Below are 13265 nucleotides of genomic sequence, written 5' to 3' on the forward strand. Positions count from 1 at the left end.
TAATCTGTTTTAATCTGAAGACTGCTGAGTTTTGGCTACCACAGACTAACACCACCTTTGCCAATCTAATGCAGCTATCTGCATATGCCATCTAGATACATCAGATCAGGGGTGTCAAGCGTGCAGCCCACAGGCTGAATGCATCCCATGCTGGTCCCCGCCCGATTTAGTGAAGGGGTGGAATCCCGATAGGTCACGTGATGCTGCCCCCAACAACGCGAGTTTGACACCCCTGCATTAGATTAACTGTGGCCATACTCTGGATGGTGAAGATTGTCTGTAGAACAAGACAAAGATCAGAGCTTGGATTATTAAAGGCAACTTTGCTGCTTAAAAAAGGATGAGGAAAGGGAGGGAGAGAATATTTACTTTAAATTTATTTCTCTGCTACAATTGTGTTTTTTCCCCTTGCTGTTAATATCTTGATACGATCACAAATAAATATGGAAAATCCAAATATGCACTTCAAGCAGTTTTCATACAGGATCAGAGGCATGCATGTTTTATCCTATACCCAAAATGTCAGTGCTGACTGGGACTTTGGCACACACAGAAGCACAAGAAACATGGCCTTTTCAGCCCACTGCTAAGCAAACTTTAATATCAAAATTACATTTCATACATAAAAAGTATCAGGTTACAGTATTGTTCGAACTACTCTAGGGAAAATACTTGAGTAGAGTTACTGTCTTTTGCTGTATTTAAACGAATGTAGAAAATAATAGCCACATGTGTCCAACCATTAACACCTGTTCACAAAATACAGAAAAACAGAACCACGATTTTAGAGGCAAAGCAAAACAGCCAATGATTCCCCCCTTCCCCCCGAAGTATGCACTATGAAAATTAAATCTAAACTTTTTGTGAGAGAGATGATATTCTTAATTCCATTTAGATTTTATATTGTATTGAACTGCTTACAAATGGTAACGAGTATGAGTAAAAGTGATTCCTTCTTAAAGGGTCTCTGCAACTCAAGAGATCTGTTCACTTTCCCTCTTGCAGTTTATTCAACACTGATGAATTTTATAGCCAATGCATTTTGGATGCGTAGCCTTTTATCCAGTTAGCACAGCATTTAAGCAGATACACTACCAGTTAATAAATGAAAGCCACAACCCTCCACCTGTTTTTGATGGACAAGGTCCATGCCCTATTAACCAACACAGTTTGAGATATCACCAATTAGGATCCTATCTACATTACAACCCATGAAACTGTATTGTTCACAGTCACTTCTTTAGACAAGCACAGAGTTTATCAAATTACCGCCTGAAAACCTAGCATTTACAATCCAATATGCAGATCACGCAAGATTGGCTCCAGCATAAACTATAATGGAAGAGTTGTTAATCTCTATATACAACACACAATTTTTGAGAAAATATAAGGCATGATGCTTTTGTATTAGGCGAGTAATATTATTCGGTCAATAACACAATTTAGAATTACTTGAACCCATCTGCAAACATCTAGATTAACGGCAAAGAGACAATTTGCTTTAACAACTTACTTCCAGCTAATTATTTTTGGATTTTTGCAATCCTAATGAAACTGCCTTCCCAAACTCTAATGGTTCCTTTTAAATATCCCTTATCAAGATCTCAGGGACAATAAGCTTTAGGATCAAATGATTTATTAATTTTTCAAAAGTCTGAATTTTCTCAAATCCCTTTTAGTCAAGCTTTCATTGTAAGTACTATTTTAAACACAACAAAACATGGTCCTAAGCATGACTGATCAAGTACACTTCACACTTATTGATCGAAACCATTTCAATTACTATCAAAATTTTGAACCTAAGTATTGAGTTCTTTATCATTGCTTCTTTCAAAAAAAAAAGTTATCAAGAATTTAAGTTGCTTTGTAATTAGATAATTACGGCTGCTATTTACAGTAGCTTTAAAAGCTAGCATTTGATTCATTACTGAATCTACTATACACGATAACTGCAAATGTAGATACAATGAATGCCCCCCCAAAGACTTTCTTTCCAACAAAGGGAAAACAAAAATTGGACTCAGCTAACATTAACAATAGTGATGATGTGACAGCGGCAGTTCCAACATGAACATAAACTCAGAGTTGCATGGGGAAAGTACCTATGCAAACGGACACCAGAAAATCTCACGTGGTAAGATTCAGGAGAATTTATGGCAAGTACTGCTTTTGGTTGGTTATAGCTTTTGTATGAAGCCGCTGCTACCCAATGGGTTGAATGAGACCTCTGCTAATTAAGATCCAGTAGCATTCATCATGAAACAGGACTAAGAAAGCTTTGATTTAACGGCATGACAAACCACTATCCTGCAACTTTGAGCTTCAGTCAAAAGTCACAATTTTTGTTCCCCTTTTTAAAAGATGCCAACCATTAATAAAAATGAATTCTCAAATCAGGCAAATCTTAGCATATGCGCTGAAGATTGTTCTGGAATTGCTTCAGAAGTTCACTCTTGCATTTCAAGTTCTTGTTTCAGACTGTAAGGGGTGAAAAAAACAAAAACAAAGTGAAACTAAGGCAATCAACAAGTAACTTAATATTGTTCTAAACATGAAATGCCTCTTTGAACCTGGATCTTTATGAAGGCATGCATGCCTTCTTGCCAGTAATTTGTATCTACTTCCCGATTCATGAAAAAAAATGAAATTTACCTTTTCAAGTAAGCATGGACATTATCATATCCATGATATTTGGCTAAGTAAACCAAGACACCAGTAGCACATCTTCCTTCCCGCTGCCGGCAGAAGCTACAATTGCAGATCCCACGGCAAGGTGGGCAGTACCAGTTCTAAAGGAAAAAAAGGGAGAGTAAAAATGAACTATAGGTAGATTCAACTTAGTTCTTGTTGCCTATGATCCATCTAGAATACCCTGACAACATCATGGTTCAGCTAGAACAGGGATGTCAAACTCACAGTCCACGGGTCAAATGTTTAACGTGCTGGACACGCCCACCTCCAGTTTAGCAAAGGGTAAAAAGTCCCAATACCTCACGTGATGACTTGAGTTTGACAGCCCTGAACTAGAACATCATAAACATATTACACATTTTAAATAGGAAATTGAAAAAATACAGGTACACTTCATTTACCAAATGCCTCATGCAGTTAACCATTCAAAGTTATGACAGTGCTGAACAAAATTATCAAGATGTGCATTTATGATCTTTCTCATGTTTGCTTTTATAGTCAGTTGTACATGTTGTGCCCTATACCAGGGATGTAAAACTCACATGGTCAGGCGTGGGCAGCGCATGACGCATCCAGGCCATGAGTTTGACATCCCTGCCCTATACCATTCCTCCCCTTCATAAACCAGGGAGATTGGGAAAAGAATACAGAGTAAGCAGGCACACAAGGAAGAAAACCCACTGAAAGGAATCGGCTAGTGCCAGTGCCTAATGTGCCCACTTACTCTCTTGTAATCCCTTCCTCTCCAATTTAGTTCGATTCTTGCGGAATTATCCCAGTACCAGGATGAGGGAGAACGGGGAAAAAGAAAAACCTAATGGTCATTTGATTTTCCATTTAGCCTGCATCATTTATTAACAGAATTGTGAATCCCAATTATGATCACTAAATGAGGACTAGCTGTACATTTACTTTTTTATGACGTTAGCATGCATTCAAGCAAACATGAAAACAAAATAATTACTGGATCCAGCAAGGCAGCCCTGACTTCTTCTCCGTAACGATTACGAAGACAAGGCCCACAGAATTGGCCACGTACTCCAAGACACTCTGGGTTCCTGCAATTTGTCTTAGTATCTGTCGTTTTCTGACGACACTGGTGACAGGTAGAACCCTGTTAAAGAAAGCAGCAAAGGTAAAGGATACCAGGTTGATTGTTGCTTTGAAAAAAACATCGCACTCTTGTCTCATCTTAGTGTCATCACGTGGACCCAGTGGTTTCGTTTACACATGCTATAAATTATAGTGCATATGTTCACACATTTTTATTGTTTTTAACTTTTTTTTTACCCTACTTTTATTTTTACAAATAACTCAAGGCGGCGAACAATACTTTTAATACTCTTTCCTCTGATTTTCCTGACAACAATCCTGTAAAATGAGTTGGGCTGAGAGAAAAGGACAGACCCAGTCACCAGCTGGCTTTCATGCCTGAGGTGGGATCAAAACTCAGTCTGTTGATTTCTAGCCTGGTAACTTAACCACTAGACCAAACTGGTTCTCTATACATTGCACTAACCAGAGGTCTGCAAACCTGGCAACTTTTAAGACTTGTGACTTTCAGCTCCCAGAATTCTGGGAGTTGAAGTCCACAAGTCTTAAAGTTGCCAAGTTTGGGGACCCCTGCACTAAGCCAAAGCAAAGCAACGTTCTTATGGCTTAGAATTATGGCCACTGAATATCTGTCTGATTAATAAAAAAAAAAACAGATTTTATGTATTCAAAGCTTATCTAAATGCCAATTGCTTCAGTCCTTTATTTTGTAAATTAATCAAATGTAAATAGCAGCAAGCCAAAAGATCCCATTATATCTGAGCTTGGTAAACTGATATTATTTTTACAATTTATCAATGAAGCCCCAACATGTGAACCTCCATTTTAAGAGATGTGTTGCATTTACAGCTCTCACCAATATGTACAGGTAATGGTAGCAAATGAAAAGCATTAGACTTTACTACTTTACTCCCATCTTTTTTTCCTCTTGGAAAGTTACTTTACTGCTTAAACAGGACTTTTTTATTTTCATAACAACAATCTCGAGAAATAGGTTGAACTGAGATTGTTATTGACCTGAAGTTATCCAGTGAACTCCCTGATCAAATGGGAACTTGAAGTTGAATCTCCCCAATCCAGATCTTCAACTATATTTGTCATGTATCGAATATTTCAGTGAAGTCTACAGAAAGTGAGAAAGATCCTCCTCTTTGGCTAGGTATTCTACCTGCTCGGTTTGATTTCCTAACTGCAAAGAATCAACTTAAGAAACTTCCTGGTGTTGCAGTTTCTGCAATTATGCAGTAGGAGGTAGAACAAAGAATCAAAGATCCCCTTGGCTCTAACACAGGAAATACAAGCCTCAGAGTTTAGGATCAGGCTCTAATGAAGAGGAGACAATCAAAGCAACAATGATGCACTCACTACCTGTAACATAATTTGGACAAAGCAAACCAAAGGGCTGAATGCAGAACATGTGAACTTACCGTTGCACGGTTGTAGACTTTCTCTTTCACAGTTTCACAAATATTATCCAACTCTTCCTCGGTTATTTCTTCCACTGGACGGATGATATGGGGAAGGGTCATAGCACTAGTGCGCTTCCTTCTGGGGGTGTCCCTTTCATCCTGAAGAAAACAGTATTGTTGGGTTAAGTCAAGCCATTGAAGAGCTCCGTAAAGCACTGTAATATTTATGCAGAGATGTCCCTGAATTTCTTAACCAAAGTCTTGGATCACATTACTGCATGACAGTGGCTTGTTGGTCTTAGCTCAATAAATGTATAATTTCGCCTTCATTTCCAATTCTGAAGATGCTTTTTTCCCCCTGAAATACGATTTAAGGGTTTTCATTTCAATCAGGACAAAGCCAGATTTCTGGCCAAGGGCTGCGCTCAGCCGTATATTTTTGAAGGGATCTAAAAAGATATGGCCGGAAACAATGGCAAATCTTGCTACTGAACTGTCTTGGCAATCAAGCCAAGATGGGCCATATATCCACAGTTGTGCACCATATGAAAGATGAAAAGAACCCATTGGCCTAGCTTAATTTATGACTAGTTATGGTTGTTTTATATGAAAACCTTTATCTAAACCACCTAGGCTATTTAAGGATCAATTTACTTGGTTTTCCGAAATAAATATCACCAACATACCTCAGAAAAATCATCAGACATTTTCCTTCTCACTAACACGTAGGGATCCTCCTCCTCTTCCTCCATAGACATGGAATTTGGAGGGCCTTCAATTAGGGATCTGGACCTTGTGTGAGGTCTAGAACGTCTTTCTGGATTCCTCCTGGGAGCACTTCTGGGAACTGATTTCCTTGGACTACGCTGGGCTTTCTTGGATGAGGATAAAGATAACATGGCCATGTCAGACAAGGTATGTGACCTTAAATCATTTATAAGCTACAGCACCTTTTCTCAAATTTAGCGATTTACTCCTCTCCAAATTTAAACCATAGTAAACTTACTCTCAGATAAAGGTTCATAGAATGGTCACCTGCAGCTCTAATGAATCAAGCCGCTCAAATATAATCTAGCCAAATTAACAGAAAGGAAGTACAGTGTAAAACTGTTTTCATCTACTCAATACCCTTTTGATACATCTACTTCTAGAATTCTGCAATTGTATTTATTGGTCATTCATTTACACACTATAAAAGGTTAAAACTTCTTTTGGATGGCCCAGTGAGACAGACCATTGAAATACTAAATCATAGTACAACTTTGCAGGAAATGAAAAATGTGATAGAATTGTTGCTGCTCTGATTGTGCTGGCATGTTTTTCTCATAAAATGTAGGTTAGCTGTCAAGCATCCACCAGCACCTGGTTTAAGTATAGTTTGCTCATCGTGGACTTGATTAAGCAAGATCCAGATCAGAACTCTGAGCAGTACATGTGTTTATTTTAAAAAAACTTCTGGTGTGTTAGTTTTAGGTTTAAAAACCTGGAATGTCTAACTGAGCACTGAAATTTTATAGATGGGCAATTCAAAAAATAGTTACAAGTGGCAATTATTTTATGATATAATGAGGAAATGGACTTTAATTTATTTGCTCTAAGTTCATCAATAAACAGGCTTGAAAACTAGTAATAATACTTGTTGGATAATTATGAAGTAAACCGGTAAGTTAAATAAAGTACATGTGATTTACCAGAGTAGGAGTTGCGAGTGGGCCTCTTTTAGTAAAAATTCCAGACACACTTTTTAATTCTTCCATTAGCTTTGCTAGCTGTAATGAAGAACAGGAAATAAGTAGTGAAATCCCAGACAGAACCTTTATTAAAGAAACTGTATAGACATTTATTCAAAAACACAACACAAAGACTGATCAAATTACTTAAGAGGAATAAAAAAACCTATAGTGATCAAAACCTTTGAATATGGAGACAAGTACATAGTAATGAACAGGTCATTTATTCTTGATCTATTGGATCTACTTTTCCAGTTGTTTCAGAATTTTTCACAAAGTATTCTAGAATTCCTTATTCAAATGGCAAAGATGGACAATATTGAAGGAATGAGATTAAAAATGCCTGCATAATTATATTTTTGAATACTGTTTAAGCTGCCTGAGGTTGATAATCATTAAGTAGCATTAAAATGTTTAATGAAGCAGCATCACGAAGTTGAATGTTTTTACAATGAAACACAAGCCACCAAATTAATTCACCATTCAGAAAAAAAACAGATTTTGAGGACTTTCTTTTATGTTTACCATGGCTTTGTTCTCCTTTATATTTAAAGCTCTTCTCTCCAAGAATTTGGGTCCACTTTCTTCATCAGATTCTGCCTCGGAGTCCAATTTACAGGAAGGCTGTGAAGCTGGAACTGTATTACTCTTTCCCCTCTTAGACCTTCGTGGTGGGAACTTCAGAGCAACTTTAAGGGGAGCAGCACTTTTCTTAGGCCATTTACGTGAACATTTCTCTGCTTCTTCTTCAGAATCTGTCCCCAGTTTCTATTTTAAAGAAATCCAAATAATAAAAAAACGTAGTAAGCTGTTTGTATAGTTAGACTGACAATTTCAACATTTCATGGACCTATACCAGGATCAAAGAGTGGAAAACCAGTGGCTCACTCAACATTCTTAAACTACAACTCTTTATCACTGCTCTTGCTAACCAGAACTGCTGAAAGCTATAGCGTAACATCTAGGGCAACAGATTCTATATCAATCATTTAGAGCAGGGCTGTCAAGCTCGCGGCCCACGGGCCAGATGCTTCAAATGCTGGCCTTGCCCATGCCCGGTTTAGCGAAGGGGAAGAAAGTCACACATCACTTGACGCCACGAGTTTGACACGCAATTTAGAGCCACCATAGAGCACAGATATTATAGGTTATCTTAATTAAACCACTTCCTCTTCCTTTTATATTCAGTTGTTGACCTTTGCTCTTGACTTGGAAGAATTAAGAGAAAAATTACACTGAAAGATACTGCTATAATGTCGTATTATGTGCCGTTACCCTGGCCCTGTTGGAACACTTAACTACCTGCACATCAAACAGCACTATTTTTCTAAAACAATACTGAAAGAAGCTTCCCGCTTTATATGGGGGCTAAATACATCAAGCAGAAGCTTCTTACAAGGTCTCCACCAAGTTGCCAGGCCCCACTGTTCAAAGCTTTGACATGCCCAAGAAAATCATTAGGAAGTGTCCTCACAGTTCTACTAAATATACCGGTGTCTGTTAAGTTCTTATCTAAAAAAATGGAGAAGGAAAAGCCTATAAACAATGAAAAGAGGGGAAACAAGGAAAAAATGACACCTGAAGGATACCAGGTAGACCAAAGAATACTTATAGAAACCATTCACATCTGGCCCTAGTCACTGAAGGACATTTAAGTACTTGTCTGCCTTTCAGCTTTTCAAATCAGAAGTTATTATTCCAGGCATAGATCCTGGGAAGGGCAAAGTGAGGGTAAGTTAATCTTAGAAGAGCTTTTCTTTATGGGTATTTTTAGAAGACATTAGAAACTGGGCCTTCATCCTCCCATCTCACTTTTTCAGCTTTCTTCTGTTAAAAGTCAGCAAGTCACCTCTTTGCTCACATTTGGAGAGCTTATTAAAATATGTATTTTCCCTAAGGTAATAATTACTTCAGAAAATATATGCTACCCATCATGTTATTCTACCATTTTATTTTTAATGAGTTTTCTTTTGTAGCTTTGTTTTACAAAGCACTTTTTCAATGGAAAAGATATAGCGATAAGTTTATATTATTGGAACTTCATTTGCCAGCTTACACATGGGTAAAAGAGCTACTTCGTCACTGTCAAAAATATTATCCCTTTCTGGTCACATAATTTACCACAATATTGAAAAGAAGCTCTAATCTTACAAAGGAAGACCAAGATTCAGTCCTCATGTGCAAGATAGCTGATAATTTTGAGTTCCCTTGCTGGCTTCTCAATCAAAACAACTATTTTTCAGTCTATGGAAGTTGAAGGAACTTGGCTTATTTCGGTGTGCAAAATAAGGACAATAATAATTAGGAACTTTAAATGCCCAACTCACCAGCACATCTTGAATCTCACTTTCTGAAAAGCCACAGAAAGATTCTTCATCTGAATCCTCGTAAAATATTTTAGCCATTTCTTCTGCAACTTCTGGCTTGAAAGTTGCTTTCTTAAAGAGAATAAGTACACTATGTTTCTTTCTCTCTCTCTCTCTCTCTTTTTTTTAATGAGAAGCTATTTTCCATAAACTGTTCTGAGAGCAAATCACATTGTACAAGTGCACTACAAGAGAATAGCTTTTGTAACAAAGAAAAATGGTTCAGGAGGTTTACAAATGGTTTCAGAGCTTTTATAGCAAATCATCAGGCATGTTAGGTTAGGCGACATTTCAAAAGGATAGAGTAAGTGGCTAATCTACCTCCAACAATTACTACCTAGGAGCACAAGGGAAGAAGTGAAATGAAATTAGAGTTCATACTATATATTCATATAACTGCTGTACAGAAATGTAAGCAAAGCATTTTAATCACAAATGGGGTATTTCTGAACACCACACATTCAGTTTCTGTTTATTCTTGCACTTTTTACTTACCGTGTTTGCAAAATTATCAGAGCCAAAACTGTCACAGCTATCATCAGAGGATGAAGACGTTTCCATAGGGATTAGCCTAGTATTACGGAATGCTCTGGATTTTCTCTTCCCTGAAAGGTTGCCCTGTAAAATGGACAATTACAACTCAATTAATTACTATGTGTTATGTAGGCTGGCCTAATAAAGCTAATCTAATCTAGTTTGGCTACAGACTAGACTGAAGTACACATTTAAAAAAAAAGACTTCTATCATATTTTGTGCCACTATGGTAAAACAAGCACAATCTATTAAGCTGGAGAAATTTTTACTAATGACATTATACATATTTTGGAAGCAATACAACTCTTGAGACATTTACTGCACATTTATGGGACTTAAACTCATCTACAACATATAGTAAGGAAATATAGTTAAAATTTAAGATTCTTTTATCCCATACATTTACAATTAAGACAGCATAGCAAAATTGTTGGTCCTATTTTGGCTATGGCCAACTCATATGATCGTTTTAGCAAAAGGCAGCCAGGCATTCTTCATCAGCTCAATTCAACCATTCTTGTGGGTACATTACAACAAGCATAAATAATTCAGATTTAGCCATGATCTCCCAAAAGCAAGATCCAGATTGGGATTCCATAATCGTATATCGAACGTGTTGACTCTTGTTGTGTTTAGGTTGACAAACTAAAGGTTTATCTGTCAAGAAGTAAAATGCCATTAAGATGAACTAAAAGATGCCCTCATTATGTAGGTAGACTACAGATATGTCAAACTCTTTCTGCAAAATAATCATATAAATCTTCTGCCCCAAATCGGCAGAATCCACAAACACATACTTAACAAGTTAACAATAATGCCAAAAAAGTAATGTGGCAACCAAATTATGGTACAATCCTGTCACCATAGCACACCTCCCTGAAAGTCTGTCTCATTGTCTGAGGCCTGCGATTAAGTAAGCTGACAATTACTTACAGGGTAACCAGATTTTAAAAAGTGCCAATGTATCAGATTAAGCCAACCGAGTGCCACTAAATCATGTTTCATGGCTGTCTTTGAACCAGCGACTCAGGCTAGCCCACCTCACAAGGTTGATTTGAGAATAAAATCACTTGGGAGGTCACTATTTACACAGCCCTGAGAACATGGAAGGGAAAACAAAGCTGTTGTTTTTCAAGCTCAAATGGGCTAAGAAAAAAGCCAATCTAAAAAGGTTTAAAAGACATTTTTAATTCAAAACCAGCTAAGGAGCTCTATTAAGGGTTTATCCGAGTCAATATTCAACTGACCTATCTTTCATGTAAAAAAGGCAAGTGTCATTAAGAGGTGTAACCTCAATTTGTGATTACAGTACTGTACAGTAAATCGTACAGTAAATCGGCAGCCTTCACTGGAGACAGACTAAAAATTACTTATTTCTCCATACTGAACCTCAGGTCTAGGGCATTTCTGCTTCTTTCTTGTCTTTTTTTTTATTTTATCTACTTCTGTCAAAGTTATGTCCCCCCCAAACATAAACCTGGGATTAAAGAAGGACAAGAATCTTAAAAACAACTTTTTCAAGGCCTTCCTGAAAGGAGTATTCCACATTTGAACACCAGCCAACCATTGGTCTGATTATTTATCGGACCAATGATTTATTTCTATGCCAGCTTTCATCCAGGAGCTGGTAAACCCTCCAGGTCCCTTCTTACAGAGGAAACAGGAGTGTCTACCATGCGCGCCGCGATCCCTTCTGAAAAGGACGGACTTCCGTTTCCTCCACCCTCTTTTCGCGGCATGCTCAAAAAGGAAACGAGCAGAGAAGGTGGGGTTCTTCGGGTTTCTGACCCCCCCCCACTCCCACCCCAAAGTTGTATCCCCAAAAATGAAAACTTAGCTCGACCGCTAAGCCACAAGAGATAGGCGGGGATGCATGGGGGGGGGGGAAGGTAAATTGCAAATAAACTTTTGAAGAGATCGATATGTGCGGGAGAAGCAAGAATTTATTTCCCCCACCTCGCCGGCTTCTTTCTTCCCCTCCCCAGCCGAGAGAAATGCCCGAAGAGACAAAAGTTTATTTGCAATAAAGTTTATTTGACTTGGGGGTTGCTGTTATGTTTTTTTTTCTCCCGCCCCCCTCCCCCACCCCCACCCCCAATAGAGGAGCAAGTTTTGGGAGGGAAAATACTTTGGGGGTGGCCTGGCGGTGAAACAAAGGATTACTGCCTGGTGGTGGTGCACGCCGATCTCGGGAACAAAAAAGAAAGAGAGAGAGAGGCGGGAAAAAGGTGTGTAAATCACCCTGAGCTGAGCCTGCCCTGACTCTCTACCACCTACAGTATATAAAAAGTAAAAGCTCGCCGCTTTACTCCCGAGTTCCAGATTCTCAGAAAGGAATGGTGGAAAGTCATGGCTTGAACGAAGCGTTACTTTTGGCCAAGTTCCTCGTCGGCTTCAGCAGCACCCTCGCCCTTAAGAGAAAAAGAAGAAAAAAAACCCTACTTACAGGGTAAAAACCTGCCGCGTGGCTGGGCTGGGGGGTGGGGGAGGGAGCCCAAGTTTTTTTTTTTTTGTTTAACCGAGCAGCCGTTTCCAAAGCCGGCGGACTCTTCAGCCTTTAAACCCGAACAACTTCGTCTCGTAACTTAAGGCTTGGCGAGCCATGTGCCCGCTTTAAAACGGCTAGCTCGCTCGCTCGGAAGGGCGCTTGGGCCACGCTATGAAAACACGCGGAGTAAACAAAAAAATAAAAATAAAAGAGAGACTGCGGGGCGGCAATTCTTCAACCCATTTTGCCAATAGACTGGCGGAAGCCCGAGGAACGCTAAAAGCCAAACAAACGTATTGCAAAGCTTATTATTTTTACTTCCTCTTTCCTCCTCCCCTCTCCCCGTTCCAAATCCGTTCCCGTTCCAACATCTGCGAGGCTTTTTTTTTTTTTTCCCTCGCCAGCCCATAATAACTCTTCACCTCGGGTCTTTGTAAACTTTGTAAAAGTAGTTAGCTGCACCGCCCAACTTCCCCAGCAACCCAATCCCGAGAGCTGCCCAGCACTTACTCCAGGGTTTAAAAAAAAAAAAAAAGGTAAACGTCTACACAGGACAGTCCTACGCTGCGACCAAGGCGCTCACCTGCAAGCCGAAAGGGTCCATACTAACTGCAGATTTGCCACGCGTGGAGCTCCCGAAGCTTCTCCCGGGTCCAACCACAAGACTCAGACTCGCGCCAAAGCTACTTACAATTCGCCGGAGGCGGGGATTAGATACGGGCGCTTTTTTTTTTTCCCGCGAAAAGTGCTGTGTGGTCCTGGAAGGTACGAGCCTCGCTTTTCGCAGACGTTGCTTTTCGTTCACGCTGCTCGGTCGCCTGACACGCGGTTTTCGAATAGTCGTGAAGGTGGGTGTGTAGCAAAAAGTAGAAAAGATTGTGAAAGCTGGCCGGGTTTTCTTTTTCTTTTCAAGTTTAGCATAGGCGTCTATCGTTCTTCAAGGACCTATATATGTGGCGCGAAATAGTAATGAAGTATTTGCATAGGAGGAGG

General features: G+C 39.1%; 1 protein-coding gene across 5 annotated transcripts; it reads right to left on the reverse strand.

Moving 5' to 3' along the window:
* Nucleotides 1-585: 585 nt before the first annotated feature.
* On the reverse strand, nucleotides 586-13016 carry CDCA7 (cell division cycle associated 7). Of its 5 annotated transcripts, none has more exons than XM_087919931.1 (11): nucleotides 12856-12968; nucleotides 12062-12195; nucleotides 9745-9867; nucleotides 9211-9321; nucleotides 7409-7651; nucleotides 6845-6922; nucleotides 5840-6028; nucleotides 5172-5312; nucleotides 3656-3805; nucleotides 2653-2789; nucleotides 586-2478 (listed from the first exon to the last, which is right to left on the reverse strand). In XM_087919931.1, the coding sequence occupies exons 3-11, from the start codon at nucleotides 9808-9810 to the stop codon at nucleotides 2448-2450; spliced, it is 1146 nt and encodes a 381-aa protein (XP_087776057.1). In that variant the 5' UTR covers nucleotides 9811-9867; nucleotides 12062-12195; nucleotides 12856-12968; the 3' UTR covers nucleotides 586-2447. The 5 variants fall into 5 exon arrangements, with proteins under 5 accessions (XP_087776057.1, XP_087776056.1, XP_026552828.1 ...); XM_087919930.1 differs by having other exon boundaries at nucleotides 12094-12195; nucleotides 12856-12966; XM_026697043.2 differs by lacking the exon at nucleotides 12062-12195 and having other exon boundaries at nucleotides 12856-13016.
* Between the last annotated feature and the right edge of the window lie 249 nt (nucleotides 13017-13265).

The sequence above is a fragment of the Pseudonaja textilis genome, chromosome 1 (genome assembly GCF_049901715.1).
Source record: "Pseudonaja textilis isolate UNSWEBS1 chromosome 1, rPseTex1.2, whole genome shotgun sequence".
Taxonomy (NCBI): Eukaryota; Metazoa; Chordata; class Lepidosauria; order Squamata; family Elapidae; genus Pseudonaja; species Pseudonaja textilis.

What these genes read in the sequence shown, in the direction of transcription:
- CDCA7 (XM_087919930.1), bottom strand. Translation starts at nt 12,135, where the DNA reads ATGACTTTCCACCATTCCTTTCTGAGAATCTGGAACTCGGGA. An exon ending in CTGATAATTTTGCAAACACG is followed by an intron (nt 9,322 to 9,744) that starts GTAAGTAAAAAG and finishes ATTCTCTTTAAG; the next exon opens with AAAGCAACTTTCAAGCCAGA. An exon ending in AAGTCTACAACCGTGCAACG is followed by an intron (nt 3,806 to 5,171) that starts GTAAGTTCACAT and finishes TTTCTTTAACAG; the next exon opens with GGTTCTACCTGTCACCAGTG.